Raw genomic sequence first — 20,262 nt, 5'->3', positions numbered from 1 at the left:
CACAGTGGAAGCAGGAAGGAGGAGATGAACACAAAAATTATGATGTGGGAATGATGGAAATAACTTTGACTTATTGTGTTGTATATAAGAGATAGGCTCAAGGATGAATGTGATTAAAAAACACTGGAGAGTGTTATGCTAAGTGAAATAAGCCATACAGAGAAAGACAGATACCATATGGTTTCACTCTTATGTGGATCCTGAGAAACTTAACAGAAACCCATGGGGGAGGGGAAGGAAAAAAAAGAGGTTAGAGTGGAAGAGAGCCAAAGCATAAGAGACTTAAAAACTGAGAACAAACTGAGGGTTGATGGGGGGTGGGAGGGAGGGGAGGGTGGGTGATGGATATTGAGGAGGGCACCTTTTGGGATGAGCACTGGGTGTTGTATGGAAACCAATTTGACAATAAACTTCATATATTGAAAAAAAAATAAAGTTACCTGTGTTAAAAAAAAAAAACAAACAATGGAGAGGGTGAAGAATTAGAGACATTGGTTCTAGGCATATTCGGCCCTATTCACTTGAATATGTTCTCTACTTTGTATATTATTTTTAATTACTGAAATGTTTAATTCATCATATATTTCCTGGGGACTGAGTATATTCCAGTCCCTTTTACTCACTCAGTGAGTGTGTGTGTGTGTGTGTGTGTGTGTGTGTGTGTACACATATACATGGAATAATTTGGTAGCCAGTAAGTGGTTGGACATATAACATCAGAATATAAAAGAAAAATATTTAGGAAGATATTAGTCATAAGCATGTTTTTCTTTTAGTCAGGTAACAGAAAGTAGAGGCCAACAAAAAGTAAATATAAATGGAAAACCAGAGTAAGAGTCAACAGGTCTGAAAATAGACTATCTGGCCAGAAAAAGATACCCACTGGCTCAAGTTTTGGTAGTGGTACCTTCATGCTAAAAAAAAAAGCCTTATTTATCTGTAGTTGTATCATGTCAAGTGCACAGCTCAGCTGATACTGCATATGTCTGTGGTCAGAGTAAGAATCAAGGACCATGTCCCTTCCAAATGTGTGGACCCCTTCCAAATGGGCTCAAAGGTGGAGCCCAAGAGGTATCACATCTTGGTACTCCTCCCAACCTCAGTACTTAGTACCTTTCTTTTTTTTATTTTTTTAAGTTTATTTCTTTATTTTGAGAGAGAGAGAGAGAGAGAGAGAGAGAGAGAATCCCAAGTAGGTTCAGCACTGTCAATGCAGAGCCCATTGTGGGGTTTGAACTCACAAACCATGAGATCATGACCTGAGCTGAAATCAACAGTCAGGCACTTAACCAACTGAATCATTGTTTTTTAAAAGTATCCTTAAACTGAAGATTATAATTGCCATTTTGTCCAATTTAGGCCTAGTTGACATTAGAGAGTCATGGGCATGGGGGTGAAGAATTGGCAGTCTTCTAAACAATCAATGTGAGTTCTTTATAGATTTTGCATACTAGCCCTTTGTCCGATATGTCATTTGCAAATATCTTTTCCCATTCCATTAGTTGCCTTTTAGTTTTGTTGATTGTTTCCTTTGCAGTGCAGAAGCTTTTTATCTTCATGAGGTCCCAATAGTCAATTTTTGCTTTTAATTCCCTTGCCTTTGGAGATGTGTCAAGTAAGAAATTGCTGCGGCTGAGGTCAGAGAGGTTTTTTCCTGCTTTCTCCTCTAGGGTTTTGATAGTTTCCTGTCTCACATTCAGGTCCTTTATCCATTTTGAGTTTATTTTTGTGAATGGTGTAAGAAAGTGGTCTAGTTTCATTCTTCTCCAAGCCCAAAAAACAAATAATCCAGTAAAGAAATGGACAGAAAACATGAATAGACACTTCTCTAAAGAAGACATCCAGATGGCCAACAGGCACATGAAAAGATGTTCAACGTCACTCCTCATCAGGGAAATACAAATCAAAACCACACTGAGATACAACCTCATGCCACTCAGAGTGGCTAAAATGAACAAATCAGGAGACTATAGATGCTGGAGAGGATGTGGAGAAACGGGAACCCTCTTGCACTGTTGGTGGGAATGCAAACTGGTGCAGCCACTCTGGAAAACAGTGTGGAGGTTCCTCAAAAAGTTAAAAATAGATCTACCCTATGACCCAGCAATATCACTGTTAGGAATATACCCAAGGGATACAGGAGTGCTGATGCATAGGGTCACTTGTACTCCAATGTTGATAGCAGCACTTTCAACAACAGCCAAATGATGGAAAGAGCCTAAATGTCCATCAACTGATGAATGGACAAAGAAATTGTGGTTTATATACACAATGGAATACTTGGCAATGAGAAAGAATGAAATATGGCCTTTTGTAGCAACGTGGATGGAACTGGAGAGTGTTATGCTAAGTGAAATAAGTCATACAGGGAAAGACAGATACCATATGTTTTCACTCTTATGTGGATCCTGAGAAACTTAACAGAAGACCATGGGGGGAGAGGAAGGGAAGGGAAAAAAGTTAGAGAGAGAGGGAGCCAAACCATAAGAAACTCTTAAAAACTGAGAATAAACTGAGGGGTGGTGGGGGGGTGGGAGAGAGGGGAGGTTGGGTGATGGGCATTGAGGAGAGCACCTGTTGGGATGAGCACTGGGTGTTGTATGGAAACCAATTTGACAATAAATTTCATATAAAAAAAACAATCAATGTGTTGGTGTGTGTGTGTTTCCTTTCTGTAAACTTTAGATCAAACCTATGAGTGAAAAGAACCTACAGTTATAATCTAGGGATTAAAGAAACATGAAAATATTATAAGGTTTATGTATGGTGACATTTCATAGATTATTCAGATAATTTACAATTTTTATTTCCAGATAAAATTTTAATAGCAATATGACTTTGGGAGGCATCAGTATTCTACACATTTATTTCCAGACCTTTGAGTTATTCCATAATGCATTTAAAATATTATCTCCAAATAATTTACTGTTACTAATTAGAGCTGAAATGTACATTGATACATTTCTCTGCAATATTCACATCCAAAGACCAAAAACCCGACCTCCTGGCTCTTGCCAATACCAATTATGAGGCATTTTTTTATGTGATCTACCGTGCTCTCCTTCAGCTTCAGCAAATAAGGGACAGTTGACTTTTGACAGCCATTAGAGATTTTTATATTAATGTTTGACTATATAGAATAGGGATTTGCATTTACTGTTATTTTCAATCACCTTTTTAAAATAAAATTATGTTCAAAGATGAAATGACATATTTAATCATATTTTTATAATATATGTATATTTTTAAGTAAATTATATGTAATTTTCCAATTTTATGATTGTTTCCAATGTGGTATTGAAAAGAAAGAGAGACAGGTGCTCCTGGCTGGCTCACTCCGTATAGCATGTGATTCTTTGACCTTCCTTGGGATCTTGGGTTTGAACCCCATGTTGGGTATAGAGATTACTTTTTTAAAAAGGAAAAGAAAAGAAAGATAAATTGAGAGACATAGACAGATCCCTTCAATGTTTAATGCGCCTCTAATTCTTCATGTTTCTGCACTAGAAGTTTCAATTCGTTAATTCCAATGAGAATTTTTCTCCCTTGTTTTTTGTTTTTCCCTCTTGCCTTTTTACCATTTTTGATACTTGTTTATAAAGTTTTGTATGCTGGAAAATGATATAAATTTTCCTTCAGGATACTTTATTGATCTTTAAATAATGTGAGTAATGAATTGATACAAAAACACACACAAGAAAGATTTTATAGCTATTTTTTTAAATACAGTGATTACAACTTAACTATTTCAAATAAAGGTTTATTTTAGTTAAATAATACATAAATGAAGCTAAAACGGACAGCTTGCAATTTTGTTTCGTTCATAATGACATGTGTTCTAAACTTAATACTTTCCCAAAATTATTAATATAATTTGAATGAACAAGAAGAAAATAAATCTCAAATTTTCACAAAAGATAACTATTTATACTAAAAATTCAATAAAGTCTGTTTTTTTCATATGTATGTATATATATATATATATATATATATATATATATATATAATTTTTTTTGAGAGACAGAGAGAGACAGAGTGTGTGCAGGGGAGGGGCAGAGAGAGAGGGAGACACAGAATATGAAGTGGGCTCCAGGTTCTGACCTGTCAGCACAGAGCCCAATGAAGGGCTCCTACCCATGAACGTGAATCTTGACCTGAGCCAAAGTTGCATGCTTAACTGACTGACCCACCCAAGCACCCCTGCTTCTTCTTCTAATTGTATCTACATCCTCTCTCTCTCTCTCTCTCTCTCTCTCTCTCTCTCTCTCTCTGTGTCTCCTTCTCTCTCTCTCCCTCCCTCCCTCTCTCTCTGTCTCTCCTTCTCTCTCCCTCCCTTTCTCTCTCCCTCTCTCTCTGTCTCTCCTTCTCTCTCTCTCTCTCTCTCTCTCTCTCTCTCTCACACACACACACACACACACACACAAGCTTGTTTTCCATAAATGCAAATAAAATCCTAATATTCTATAGAAAAGACAAGTATAATTACTGCCCCAGTCAATGAGATTTGATATTGAATATTCTTTATTTGATATAGTTGTAAAGATTGACTCATGTGTACTTTCTTGCAATTTGAAGACATCATTCATCAGTTTATGCAAGCTTTGTAATTCACATATATTAAGTGACATAGGGAGAAATGTTCCTTTGTTCCTAACTTTCAAAATACCATAAATTTTAATAATGGCCATCCATATTACCTGGCTTATATTTCCTTTGTTTCTACTAATTTGTAGATGTGCCATCCAGTCCCTATGGAGTGAAGATTATAGAGCTGTCACAGACCACAGCCAAGGTTTCTTTCAACAAGCCGGACTCCCATGGAGGTGTGCCTATTCATCACTATCAGGTGGATGTCAAAGAAGTGGCATCAGAAACCTGGAAAATAGTACGCTCCCATGGAGTTCAAAGTGAGTCAGTGCTTTCAAATTGTGTTGGTTAATTCAAGCTGACCTTCAGTGTGCTTGTGTGAGTGGGCTTTTATTTTTCTTCAATATGTCCTTTTTTTTTAGTAGAGTTGGGAAGACATTTCCACTGTCCTATTCTTCTTGAGAATAACTTGAATAAATAGTGGGAAACTTTTTATCTTTAACAAAGATGGAAAGTTTCACAAAATCTCCAAAGTTCAATATTGGGGGGAAAGTAGTATTTAAAAATTTGGTGGTGGGAAAAACAACTGCTGACATGTCATATTGTATGCCTGAATATTCTAAAATATGTGCTTGTTTTTCATTTATTAATAAGATTTCTTCCACAAGTAAGTGTACTTTACATGCATTTATGAAACAATCTATAAAAAGTCATCTGTCTACTAAAATTTATTTCAAAATTGTGTTTTGAAAACTCAAGCTATTACTACTAATTATGGCAGGTGGAGTAATAGAATAAGCTAATTCTGAGAAGTTAAAACAATTTATAGCACTTCTGTTCACTTATATAGAATTTCATCATGTTGTGAAAATGTGGTTTGTTTTCCCATTAAAAGAAGAAACTAAAGTAGTAAATAATAGTAAATTATGAGAGCTGGAGTGTATTGATTGGGATATAGAACTACAAAAGGATAGTAAGGAAAATGATGAGTATATAGTAATATAAAGTATTGGTGAGTATATAGTAATGAAAATTATACTGTCCCTCCTGTGCTGGCCCTGGGCCCTGGCCTGATCCTAATATGTATGGTGTAAGGGTTCTGTAAAAAGCATGAGCTAGCTGTTTGTTCTATGAAGAAAAGAGTGAGCCCTTCTATGAAGGGTTGGCTTAGTGGACAATGGAGACAGAACAGATAAAAATCATCCTAGTTTCATCTGTGTTGGCACCTGCTTATTCATTTTTACTGAGAATAATAGGTTTTTGATAGAAGTGCCAGAAATATTAATCTGTCTTCAGTCATTTACCACATACTTCAAATAATGCCCCCCCCCAACATGTCAGCTTTTATAATTTCTTCTAATAATAAGAGGGCTTGGGTAGGTAATGTCTTTGTGCAAATGCTGTGTGGTTTAGGAGAGAAGATAGTGCCCCAAAAGAATGAGCTTGTGAGTTCTAGGATTCCAGTGGAAGCAACCATTACCCTAGATGCAAGAATAATATTTTTAAGAGAGAGAAAACAAAAGAGGGTGAAAAGGGAGAGACAGAAAGAGAGATGAATTATTTCTGACACTACAGAACATTCAAAGTGGGTGCTTGGGCACAACCCTGGAGACAAGTAATGTTAAAGCTGAACATTAGAGAAATTAAACTTGACAGAAGAGTACCATCACCCCTTACCCCTCCACCCTAGGGAAGAAGGTTAATAGATTCTTCTGAGACTTACAAAGTTGCAAAACCATGAAGAATTTATAATGGCTTTGATCTGACAGAGTTGTTCACGTTCAAAGACCTGATTTTGTTACTCCATATATCCCTATCTCAGAAGCAGGGATAAAACTGATATATAATAAAGAACATTTGTTAATTTACAATGAGAAATCACTGTCTCGGAAATTAGACATTCAGGTATATATGATAGGTATATTCTTTACCTGTGAGTATTTTATGTAGAAAGAAAACGTGTCAGAAACCTGTTTGGTGAATTTTGAGTATCAGTCGGGGACCTTACATGAATGGCAGTCAGTGCACTCAGCCTTGGATAGCTTAAAGCTTGCCAATGAGATCAGAATACTCATAGTTCTGGTTTCTCTTCCTCTTCCTATGAGAATGCTGATCCCATCATGGGGCTCCACCCTCATGAGTTCACTAAGTCTAATCACCTCCCCAAGACCCACCTCTAACTACTATCACATTACAGGCTAGGGTTTCAACATATGAATGGGGGGTGGGGCGCAATTCAGTTCCTACTTCCCAAATATTCATTCTATTTTAGTCACTCTGTTAAGAACTGAAAATAAATTAAGTCAATAGATTTTGACTACAAAATGAAGAATTTGGTAGTATGAATATCCTCTTACAGAGGATGAAGCTGAGAGCAATCCATATAAAGGAGAATACTGGGACTATAAAATTTAGCTTCTTATCTATAAGGTCATGTGGATAAATAATAGTGAAACTAAAATTCAAACCCTGACAGGAAATCAGATTCCAAAGGCAGTACTGTTGACCGTTAGGCACCGTTTTTCCTTTATTCAGTAAAGAGTTACAAAAGTGGGGTGCCTGGGTGGCTCAGTCAGTTGAGCATCCGACTCTTGATCTCGGCTCAGGTCATGATCCCAGGGTCATGGATTGAGCCCCACATCGGGATTCAAGCTGAGCATGGAGCCTGCTTGAGATTCTCTCTCTCTCTCTGTCTCTGTCTCTCTCTCTCTCTCTCTCTCTCACCCTCTCCTTCTCTCTCTCCTCGCTCTGACCCTCCCCCTACTCAGGTGCTTTCCTTCTCTCTCTCTCTCTCTCTCTCTCTCTCTCTCTCTGTCTCAAATAAACAAACAAACAAAAAGTTGTGAAAGTGGAACACAAATTACTTCCCTGTAAAGTATGAGTATAGCCCATATGTATAATTTTAAGTATATATTTTTAAAAAATTATAATGTTTATTTTTGGGAGAGAGAGAGACACAGAGTGTGAGAGGGGGAGAGGCAGAGAGAGAGGGAGACACAGCATCTGAAGCAGGCTCCAGGCTCTGAGCTGTCAGCACAAGCCCTAAGTGGGGCCTGAAATCACGAACCATGAGATCATGATCTGAGCCAAAGTCAGACGCTTAACTGACTGAACCACCCAGGCACCCCTAAGTGTGTGTGTTTATATATATATATACATATATATACATATGTGTATATATATATATACATATGTGTATATATATATGTATATATATACACATATGTATACATATGTATATATATACATATGTATACATATGTATATATATATGTGTGTGTACATATATACATACATATACTTATATATGTATATATGTACACACACATATATATGTGTATGGTGTAATGTGTGTGTGTGTTTGTTGCAATGTGTTTTAGATAGCTACTGGAAGGACTTCTATAGAGAACTGAGGGAGTAATTTGCCCACGTTAAATATGAATTAGAAAGCTGAAATATCACTGTCATTTGGAAATTTTTTCTTTGTAAATATTTTTACTTTTTTCTTACACTGGTTTTGTGATATCTATTTTAATTTGGTGTCTTGAGGTTTAATTACATGTCTTCATGTGGAGTTCTTGTTCTGTTTGAGGTTCATAATGTTCCTCAATCTAAAGATTGATGTCTTTCATCCATCCTGGAAAATGTTATATCATTACATTCTTGAATACAAATATTGTCTTTTCCCTCATTCTCTCTATTCCCTTATTCTGAAAAATCCCAGTTATAAATGCTAAACTTGTTTTTTTTAGAAGTTAGAATACCATATCTCTGTACCTATATTTTATTATGTTTCATTATTTTACCATGTTAGTATTCAGTTCTGCCTACCAGTTCACTAATTCTTTGTTCACTTATGTTTAAGCTACCATTAAACCTGTCTATTAAGATTTTAATTTAACAATCACATTAAAATTTTTTTTTTATGTTTTTATTTTATTTTTGAGAGCGAGACAGAGCACAGGCAGGGTAGGGGCAGAGAAAGAGGGAGACACAGAATTGAAGCAGGCTCCAGGCTCCGAGCTGCCAGCATAAAGCCCGATGCAGGATTCGAACTCACGGACTGTGAGATCATGACCTGAGCCAAAGTCGGATGCCCAACCAACTGAGCCACCCAGGCACCGCAACACTCACATTTTTAATTTATATAAATTACATTAGTTCGTTGTATGTTTCAACAGTATCTCACTCATCGTGGCTTGTTTAGTAGTATATTTTATGATTTTAAATTGCGATCTCATATTTTGCTAATCTTACTTATTGGTGTCATGCAAGGTCTGGGGTTTGGATGCAGTCTTCCACAGAAAATATGCCTTTACTTTGAACAGCTGCTCTGAAATTTTACAAAGGTGGAAGCATCTTAAATTAATTTCTTGATTTGAGAGTTCCTGTGCTATGAGAGCAGATTTGCAGTTACTAATTTTCAAAGAAGTATTTATCCCACCTCCCTGCCAAGTCAAACAAATTTTTTTAGCCCACACTTTTCCTTTCTTCCAAGAACGTTGACATTCCTAGCTCCATGCAGGGGTCCAAGCCTCAGACCTCCCTCTTTCTTCTCTCCCCCATGAGGACACTGGAATCCAACCTTGTGTACTACAGATCCGTGCAATAGCTCTCATTGTCTGAGTACCAGTTGAGATTTTCCAAAGGACGGCAGTACTTTACAAAAAACAAATTACATCCCTGGTTCTCTAGCTACAGTCTCCCCATTCACATCATTTTTCATATTTCAGTTTTCCTTCCTTTTCTGTGATCTAACATGTACACCTAAAAAGATTTTTGAAAATGATATGTATAATTGTAACTATATTTAAAAGGCGCTCTTCTGGCTGTATAGGTAATGACATTGTTGAAATTCTGACGTTTTTTTAAAGAACATACATAGTTTTGAATAGGGAAGAAATGCTTCTTTTGCAGTTCACGCTAATCATTTTAAAGTTTGAGGAAGAATTTTGTAAGCATAATTATACTCATTGCCTTTGAGGCATTTGTTAGAAGATAGATTTAGATTTATCTCTGAAAAGACAGGGACTATAGTCAACATTTCAGCTACTACTTTTTTCCTTCAGCATAGATTTCTTTCTTTCTTTTAATTTACATGAGTTTAGTTGATGTTCAGTTTTTTTTCCTAGTTCATAAATACCCATAATCCATTATATACTACTCATGTATCTTCGTCTACCTAAAAATAAATATCATCTCTTGCTTGATTGTGGTGGCATAAGCAAGAAAATTTTAGGAAAAAAAAATCTCCTGTTAGTAGATTCTGATTCTAAATAATGCATTAATTAATTTCCTGTGAATTTCACTTGCTTACTCTGCACCTGGTCCAAGGTTTAGGGTACAGTTGCTGTCTAGACCAGTTATTATATTCTTCAAGGTTTAGCTGAAACCTTACTGATCAACCCAATCACTAATTGACCTAAAACTAAATTTCAAAACATGAATTGTGAACAAATCTGATAACAACTTGAACTATTTAAATTTCAAATGGAAGTCATTTTGACATTTAGTTTTGAGTGAAAAATGTGTATCACAGGTGTAGCAAGATTTTTTTTGATTGGGAGGGTTACATGGCATTTCCATTACCCTATCATTTAACACTTGGTAAGCATGTTCTATATACCTCATTGGGCACAAATGAAGAGAAGATAATAATCTTTCAAAACAGGTACTCACTTTTCAGTATTCAAAACAAAAATGAAAAATTGACATTTTAAAATATCAAGTTATTTTTATCAGAGCATAAAACAATTCTCTCAAATAGCATAATTTTAATTTGTGAAATGTTTAGCCAGGTACAATCACACATAAACATCCTTTCAATCTCAACTGAGAGTATTAGATGCTCTGGTTTATTTGGACCTAGGGTTGTAGTAGAATTTCTCTTTGTTCCTGAAAATAAGGGAGATAATTTTTATTTGAAAATAGTAGCATTTTGTAAATGGAACATTCATTGGAAACTTACTCAAATTCTTGCCATTTTTACTAATCGAAGGGTGTAATAACTAACTACAATTTAGAAATAAATTCACAGTTGGACTTTACAGTTTTTTCACTGCATAATTTCACTAAACCTTCAATATTGCTTCGCAGGATGCAATTGCAGTACGTATATTTTAATCTATAGATGGTCATTTTAACCTTATAGCATTTAGTTTATGAACATTGTGATTAAGGTTATGTACCTGCTTCATTGCTACATATAATGCCAAAATTTTTAATCCAGATTTTAATTTTAGCAAAAGTTCTACTTTAATTGAAACCTGAAGAAAAAAATCAATTTATATGGCAGAGAAATCCATTTTCAGCTTTGTGAAGAAGTGGCATTCAATAAGGATTTTTTCCAAGATTGTTTTGAAGGATAGGTGTTTGGATTTACAAATTCTATGCCTGTGCCCGATAGGCCCACAAACTGATTTTAAATACAGGAGCTTAAATTGGAATAGAGTGAAAATTAATAGATCAAATACCAAGAAAGATTTCGATACAACTAAAGAGATGCTATGTCCCAGTACCTTTGTCCCAAAGCGGGTGCCCTAAATTCAGTGGCACCAGCAACTCCCTTGGAATAAAGAAAATTTCTGGCTTGAATACTCCAAAACCGAAAGCTTAATAGTATTTATATTGATTCAAGCTGAAGCCCACATCAACAATGAAAAATTTATTTGTTACATGTATGGAATTTCCATGTACCAACAACCCTATTACAGCACCTAGGAATCACCTCCATGCTCTGCCCCCACCCTCACATGCCCACTCACTTTCTCTTAGTGCAGCAGGCTTCATATGGCCTATAAAGTGTTCTTTTACAGGATTTGCATCGGAAAATTATTTCGCTTTTAAAACTGGACATTAATGCCCTAAGGAGTAAGATAGAGTTGGGTACTTTTTTTTTTTTTTTAGTAATTTTTCCCCATTGCTTTGTATTAGAATTTCTTAATCAAATGTTAGCTTTTTTCAATTAATCCTCCCATGTTTCCTGTGTTTTCTCTCATTGTCTCTACTTTTATCTTTACTCTCCCCTAAGGTTTTCAACACATATCTTTCAATTTACCTATAAGTTTTTAAAATTGTTAAATATTTTATTCTCTGATTATTTCTCATCTCATTTATGCAATATAGTCTTTCTCTCTGATAATTAGCATGATATTTCATTTTCAGCATTGTTTTTGCTCCCGGATTTGGTTTTCTTTTCCTAGATTTATTTTGTTGTTGTTGTTTGCTTTGTCTCTGTCATTCACAATGGAAACGTTCCCCAAGTATTTGGTGATCCTTGCCTGGATAAGTGAAAGAAAAACACCCTTCATCTCTGTTTGTAAAGACAGTGTTTTCAAGCCTTGAGATCAGATGGGTTTCTAACTTCCCCATCAACAAGAGTCTGAGAAATGGTAACTATTTTCGGATATCTGTTTTGAGGCTGTTCAGTTATTACTGGCATACCTGGCTTTCAGGACACTGTGGAAAGGCAGCTAGTGTCAAATGGTGTCAGATGATCCCCACAAAATTTTATTCGGCACATCAACTCCATGTTCCCTCGTGTTTAGAATTCTAGAGTACAAAACTTCTTTGGTCCCACTTACCAAATAATAGACCTTGCATCTTCTGTTAAGATGAGAGAGAGGAACTCATCTTCTCTTTAATCTGGGAAGAGGGCATGAGAGTACAATTGTTTAAATATTTGATGATCATTCAGTTTTATGCTCTCATTCATTGCACTTAAAATTTCTGAGACTTTCCTGAGTTCTGTAGGTCTATTAGTGTAAGTGTATCTCCACTGACTGTCTCACCCCTTATACAGATCTTTATAATTTTTGTTGTAATATTATATTTTTATATGTGGGACTTTTCCATTTTTAAAACAGTGTTAAATTAATTTGTTAATATATTGGTGACATAGCATTGAAAATTATGCTTTTAAGAAAAATGGGCAGTGTTTCTTACTGAGGAATGATTAGTACCTGTAATTAGCTAAACTTCTTGCTGTGTAGTGTGGCTTATCATCCAACAAATTCACATTTTTTTCCTGGAAACTTTCTAGCTTCCTATGCACATTCAGCAGAAATTTTAAATATAAATTTAAGCTTCAAAACTTGGCAGTTTTCCCAATGTTACCCAGAATAACAAAGGCCATCAGATGTGCACACAGTGTATGGGTCCATACATTGTGTAATATGCAACCATAAGAAGAGCCATTTACATAGACTATGATATAAATGGTACCTGTTGAAATTATTCGATAATGCAGGGTACAGTAAAAATATAGTCCCTTGTCCCAAGGGGGATAAGAGAGAAAGGCAATGGTGCTCTGCCTGATCCTCAGAGAAAGCTGCAATACTGATCCAGGTTGGAGCCAGTGCCCTGAAGTCCCTGGCAGATGGCACACTGTGGGTTGACATAACCATCTCCCTGCCCCCAGTGTGACGCAGGTCTGTCTACTGGTAGATATTTTTCATTGTGTACTAGAACCTGCTAGAATCCAAAAGATAATTTTGATACAACCAGGTCTTTATTGGAAAACATGTTATTTGACACTCACTTCAAATTTTATTGTTCAAAAACCCACTAATTATGCAGTAAAATTCGGATTATTCAACAGTTCCTGGATTCTTCATTGATAATTGCACAACATATGGTAAGTATGCAATGCTATGTCTATAAACAGAGTGAATAATAATATAATAGGGATGATTTCTTTCTATTAAATTATTAATTCATTTTTGTAGTGAAGATATACAAGATTGAACTACTTTTGTTCTGCATTGTGACTCAAAAAGAAAGTAACTTATTTCCAGTGGAAATATTTTATTGAAGTTATTGTCGATACATGTTTTTCTATGACCATTATTGAATATAAAACCTTTTTATTGTTGTTCATACTTAGAAAAGAAGGCCAGTGATTATTTAAAATACAGGATGAAAATAGCGAGAATGAGCATCACAACTCAACTAAAGTTAGAGTAAGCCCATACAGATATTTCTTTTTTTTAATTTTTATTATTTGTATTTGAAAGAGAGAGAGAGAGAGCATGAGTGTGAGGAGCAGAGAGAGAGAGGGAGGCACAGAATCTGAAGGCAGGACCCAGGCTCCTAGCTGTCAGCAGAGCTCGACTTGGGGTTCGAACTCGTGAACTGGGAGATCGTGACCTGAGCTGAAGTCCAGTGCTTAACCGACTGAGCCACCCAGGCACCCCCAGATATTTCTTTAAATCTGTTTTTTCGGGGCGCCTGGGTGGCTCAGTCGGTTAAGCAGCCGACTTCGGCTCAAGTCATGATCTCGTGGTCCGTGAGTTCGAGCCCCACGTCGGGCTCTGTGCTGACAGCTCAGAGCCTGGAGCCTGTTTCAGATTCTGTGTCTCCCTCTCTCTGACCCTCCCCTGTTCATGCTCTGTCTCTCCCTGTCTCAAAAATAAATTAAAAAAGTGTTAAAAAAAATAAAAAATAAATAAATCTGTTTTGTCATATTACGATGTGACCTAATGTGTGACTTTCCTAAATTTGTCAGGAGTTTTCTGTGTTGTGTTATGGTGCTACTAAAAATAATGAAATAAATAATTGATATGTCTTTGTTACTTAAAAACTTCTTTTTTTACTGTTGGGGTTCTTTTGGAACTGCATCTCAGATGTGCCTGCATGACATATGACATGATCATACTTTTAGGTCTTTCTGTCTTCTGTCTCCCCTCTCTACCAACCAAACACACAACGGTCCCTTTCAAAGTTTTATTTTATCTTATCATTGTGTGTGTTTTTGTCTGTGTTCTTAAAACACATATTATCACAGGGGCGCCTGGGTGGCACAGTCGGTTAAGCATCTGACTTCAGCTCAGGTCATGATCTTGCGGCTTGGAGTTCAGGCCCCCCACCCCCTGTCTGGCCCTGTGCTGACAACTCCCTCTGAGCCTGAAGCACGCTTAGGATTCTGTCTTCTTCTCTTTCTGCCCCTTCCCCGCTCCTGGTCCTGCTCATGCTCTCTATCTCTCTTAAAATAAATGCACATTAAAAAACTTTAACAAATAAAAAAATAAGTAAAAACACATATTTTCACAAATTTTCTTTGTTTTATGATATATTAGCAAGCATCTTTTATAAATAATGAGTAAAAGGTTCATGTGGTTCAATGACATGAACATGATGGTTATTTTGTGTTCTCAGTGCTGTAATATACTAGTTCTCAATGAACTTCTTTGGCTACTAATTGTGATGAAATGGGTCTCAGAGGGTTTGGGGGTTTGTTTCTTTTAAAGTAATCTATGAGACATAACTCCTTTCTATTATGGTAGTGATGGTTTTTCTATAGGAGGATGTGTAGTTTTCCTGTCATTTTCCAATAGCTAAAAGTTATTGTAACATCATGTTAAGTTACATTTAAGATTTTTATTCCAGTGTTTCTTTAATCCATGTTATTTACAGTTGCCTGGATGAAACTGCATTTGCATATATCATACTATTCAATTTTACTATTTTAGAAACAATTTTAAATAATCATTGTTTAGTATTAGTTCTAAACTACTGCAGTTTTTAAAATCTTAATAAATTCCGATGCTTTTAAAAAATTCTCTACAAGGAATATTTTCTACAGTTACACGATTTCCCACATAAATCTGCCTGAAGAAAAATGGTTATCATTTTAATGACTATATTTCACATGGTATAAAAGAAATAGACTATAAAAATCATCTGTCTATATTAAATACAAGTGCTCTAAAATCTTGTGAATTGCAAAGAGAAGGGGATAAAAGTAATCCACATTAATTCTGTATTTTCAGTGAAAGGAAATTTCTTCTAATTTGAATGTAATGGAAGGACTTCTATATGTTAAAAATCAAAACAAGAATATATTGGACTATTTTCATTGTGTACATTAAAAAAAATAAACCCAATCTAAATTAGAAATTTATATAAAATAGCAGTCTTAATGAGTTTAAACTATGTAGATCAAAATATATAGGGAACGAAGTCAATAGGAAAACTGAGTGAATAACAGCTTTAAGTAAAATTATTTGTATGCTGGAAACTTACCCAGATGTCTTAACATGAAGACCCAAATTCATTCATAATTCTGTACTTTGCCTGGTTGCTGCTGTAATAATAAAAGAACTTCTATTCAAATAATTTTTAAATTTTTAAGAAAATGAGTTTTCTTTATGTGTATTATTTTATTTTATTTATTTTATTTTATTTTATTTTATTTTATTTTATTTTATTTTATTTTATTTTATTTTTAACGTGTTTTTATCATTGAGAGATTGAGAGAGAGAGAGTGTGTCAGTTGAGGAGGGGCAGAGAGAGAGGGAGACACAGAATTCAAAACAGGCTCCAGTCTCTGAGCTGTCAGCATAGAGCCTGATATGGGGCTTGAACACACAAACCATGAGATCATGACCTAAGCTGAAGTCAGATGCTCATCCGGCAGAGCCACACAGGCTCCCCTATGTATATAATTTTATAAATCAGAGAAATAAATGGTATGAAGAAATGAAACTAATTTATATGTGAAAGATATTTGTGAGTAGTGAGAAAAGAAACATGAATATTTCATGAGTGTTTTATAAAAATTTAATGTACAGGAGGATGGAAGTATTCATAGTCATTAGAAACTTAAAAAAAATAGACCCAGTTAACTGCTCAAATATACACTTTTTTGGATACTTTAATATTCAGTGTAAATATGATTTTTTCCTAGAATATAGCTAATAAAATTTTCTTATTTCTAGTGAAGAATAGCTGTGGGCTGACCATCATGGTTATTTTAATGGTGAATGTAACTGATACATAATTTTAGAAGACATGTTTTTACATTTTTTAACCTTACAATTAAGAAAAAATTATGTTTATTTATATTTGAGACAGAGAGAGACAGAGCATGAGTGGGGGAAGGGCAGAGAGAGAGGGAGGCACAGAATCCTAAGCAGGCTCCAGGCTCCAAGCTGTCAGCACAGAGCCCGACGCGGGGCTCGAACTCACAAACCATGAGATTCATGACCTGAGCCGAAGTCGGCCGCTTAACCGACTGAGCCACCCAGGTGCCTCACCCCTATAATTTTTTAAATCATGCCAATATATTACATTTTAGTAAACATTGTTTGATTTTTTATTGTTAAAGTTCATTATTATGAACAATATTTTCTGTATTATAATACTATAATACATAGTATTTATATATGTATATATTTATATACATAAATATTCTCAAAGTTTAAGGAGGAGTAAAGAGCTTTTTCTTTATCTGGTAAGTGTCTCAAGATTCTATTATTAGGAAGGTTCTAAGGCCTTCTTCAGTAGTGCTATCCTGTAGGAAAGGTTGAACACCATGGACTGGCATAATCAGAAATGGTTTCAGAGACTGACACTACTCTCGTTCTCTACTCTTTTACATCATGTGTGGCTCAGTTAAGCAACCAACTCGATTTTGGCTCAGGTCATGATCTCATGGTTCATGGGATCTAGCCCCGCATTGGGCTTCATGTTGACAGCACAGAGCCTGCTTGAGATTCTCTCTCTCCCTCTCTGCCCCTCCCCCACTCATTCTCTCTCTCTCTTTCTCTCTCTCTCTCTCTCAATAAATAAATACATTTAATAAACAAATAATCACTATTGTGTATAGCAGTGATTTCTAAAATAGAATTCTAATTTTCCAGGATATGTAAAAGATCAGCCATTGGGGTCCATAAAGTAAACTGGAAAATATTTCCATTTCTCTAATTATGTAAGTTATGATTCAGGTAATCACATTTAAAAATGGTTGACTATACTCTGTGTGTGTGTGTGTGTGTGTGTGTGTGTGTGTGTGTGTGTGTGCATGTATTCACATGCTTTATGTGTCCCTCTCTGTCTCTCATACCAGGTCCCTAAATAAACACATGGCACATCAAAGCCTGTCCACTCATTGTGCCATGCATGCATTCTCTGTTCTGGCCATGCTTCAATTTATGTTACTTCTACTCTTTCTTATCCTTCCTTCAAGGTCCAATATAAATTTGAGCTTTTTTACAAAGGTTTATTTATTTTTCAGTAGAAATATTTTTGCATTCTTTTGAAACTCTGTAGTCAATATTGCTTGCATTAGTATTTTCCAGCTTCTCACCTCATAAGTATTAAGACATAAGTCACATTTCTCTATCTTGACTGCACATCTGAGAGCCTATATAACATGTTGTATGGACTTCTGAATCTTCTACATCACCTGAGATGAATAAATGGATTATTTCATTACTAAGCTTGTTTATACTCAATTAAAGTTATATAGTTGTTAAGTATTTCTAAACATCTATAAATTATTACTGTATCTAGGCTAAGTTAAATGGAAACATCTAAGCAAGTTGGTTGTTTTTTCCTTTCTTTGAAATTTCCAAAGATTCCATAAGCTTTTCTAAGCACTGATGTTATGGAATTACTGTTTAATAAAACTTAATTCTATTGTATATTTTAAAAACTTCTTTTCACTTGCAAAGATTAAAAAAATATATAGAGGCATCTGGGTGGCTCAGTTAGTTAAGCATCTGACTTCGGCTTGGGTCAGGGTCTCAGGGTTCATGAATTTGAGCCACACATCAGGCTCTGCACTATCCAGAGCCTGCCTGGAATTCTCTCTCTCTCTCTCTCAAAATAAATTTAAAAAATCTATTATAGCTTTTTAAAAGATAATCTACGTCTAGACATAAGCAGACTATTGAGAATGGAGATAGCAGCTTCTCTTTCTCTAAAAAAGCAGTCTTAATTGTTCCTATTTCTTTTCTTCACACTTCAGACCAAAGAGAAGCATCCAACCACTGTATGACATGTGCTCCTGCTGCTGGCTCAGCTAACATTCAAGAAAGAAAGCCTGTATAGGTGGTAAAACATGTCCGTGCACTTCTGACAACTTGACATGTCAGTGAACAGTTAGGGTATTTCTCATATCACCGAAATACTAGTGTGCACTGTAAAGGTGCTTCCATTTGGAGTAATTTGCTAGAAATCTTCATCCTCACAACTGGGTCTTGTGACAGACACACACTTAGCAGGAACTTTGGATTTAGGGTTAGAGACATGTGATCTTCTGTCCAGAGTAGCATTGTTTTATCTCCCCATGTATTGGCAGGGCCACTTATCCTACATTTTATATCGTTAAAGTCTTGGGTACTATTGACATTTTAATACTTAAAATACTCCAGTCTGTGCATAGGGGATGCATTTCTGTTAATTAATGTTTCCTTTAATTTCTTTCAAAAACTTTTACAAAAATATTTTGTAGTTTCTGTTGTGCATGTTTCTTTTGTTAATTACTAAGAATGGTATTTTTGATGCTATTAAAATGGAATTATGTTTTGAATTTTCCTCTTTGGTTTGTTCATTGTTAGTGTATAGAAATGCAACTGATTTTGGGTGTTGACTGTATGTTCTCATTTTATTGGATTCATTTTTAGTTCTAAAAGATTTTTGTGGAATCTTTGGAATTTTCTACATATAAGATCACATGATTGTGAACAGAGATAAATTCACTTCTTTCTTTCAAATTTAGATGCCTTTAATTTTGTCTAATTGCTCTGGCTAGTAATCCTAGTTAAATAGAAGTGGTGAGAGTAGGCATCCTTGCCTTGTTACTGTTTCTGGAGGAAAATATTTAATCTTTCACCATTGAGTATTATTAACTGTATATTTTTAATATATGGCTTTTATTTTGCTGAAGTATTTACTTTTTATTCCTAGTGTTTTGAGTGCTTTTATCATGAATAGGGTATTAAATTTTGTCGAATGCTTTTTCTGCATCAATTAAGGTGATGATGCATTTTTTTCCTTTATCCTGGAATTGTAGTGTACTACATTGTTTGGTATTTGTATGTTGAAATATCCATGCATTCCAGGAATAAATTCTTTTGGCCATAGTAAATGAATCTTTTAAAATGCTGCTGAATTTGGTTTGCTACGATGTTATTGAGGATTTTAATATTAATATTCCTAAAAGATAATGGTCTGCAGTTTTTTTAATTTATTTATTTACTTATTTTTCTAGTGTTTTTGTCTGGTTTTGACATCAGGTTAATGGATTAATGCTGGATAATGCTGGATTAATAGAATGTGTTAGGAAGGGTTCTTTCCTCTTTATTTATTTATTTATTTTTTAGGAATTGCTGACAATAATTGCAATTAGTTTTTATTTAAATGTTTGATGGAATTGATCAGAAGCTATTGAGTCCAGGACTTTTCTTTGTCAGGAGATTTTTGATTACTGATTCAGTCTTCACACTAACTATAGGTCTATTCAGATTTTCTATTAACTTATGATTTCATCTTGGTAGATTTTGTGTATCTGGATATTTATCCTTTTCATCTAGGTTATTCAGTCGGTCAGCATACAGTTGGTCATAGTAGTCTCTTATAATCCTTTTTACTTCTGTAAAATTGGTAATAATGTCTCCACTTAATTTCTGGTTTTAGTAATTTGAGCATCTTTTTTTTTTGTCTTAGTCTATGTAGCTGAAATTTTTTTATCTTGACTTTTTTGAAGAATTAACTTTTGGTTTAATTGATTATATCTATTATTTTTCTATTCTCTATTTCATTTATATCAGTCTTATATTTATTATTGTCTTAACTCTGCTAACTTTGAGTTTAGTCATTTCTTTTTCTAGTTCTTTAAGTTGTAAAGTTAAGTTGTCGATTTGAGATCTTTCTTGTTTCTTAATGTAAGCA

At 35.0% G+C, this 20,262-nt stretch overlaps 1 protein-coding gene across 3 annotated transcripts in view; it reads left to right on the top strand.

The window, feature by feature from the left end:
- NCAM2 (neural cell adhesion molecule 2) overlaps positions 1-20,262 on the top strand; it is a 520,684-nt gene that overhangs the window by 426,544 nt on the left and 73,878 nt on the right. For all 3 annotated transcript variants that reach the window (XM_023238847.2, XM_011285729.4, XM_023238848.2), the window contains one exon: positions 4,734-4,907. In XM_023238847.2, the coding sequence (XP_023094615.2) occupies positions 4,734-4,907 (174 nt within the window). The remainder of the gene's footprint in view (positions 1-4,733; positions 4,908-20,262) is intronic.

This window comes from Felis catus, chromosome C2 (assembly GCF_018350175.1).
Source record: "Felis catus isolate Fca126 chromosome C2, F.catus_Fca126_mat1.0, whole genome shotgun sequence".
Classification (NCBI taxonomy): Eukaryota; Metazoa; Chordata; class Mammalia; order Carnivora; family Felidae; genus Felis; species Felis catus.
Note: the sequence above shows the minus strand (reverse complement) of the source record. Positions and strands in the feature narration are given on the sequence as shown.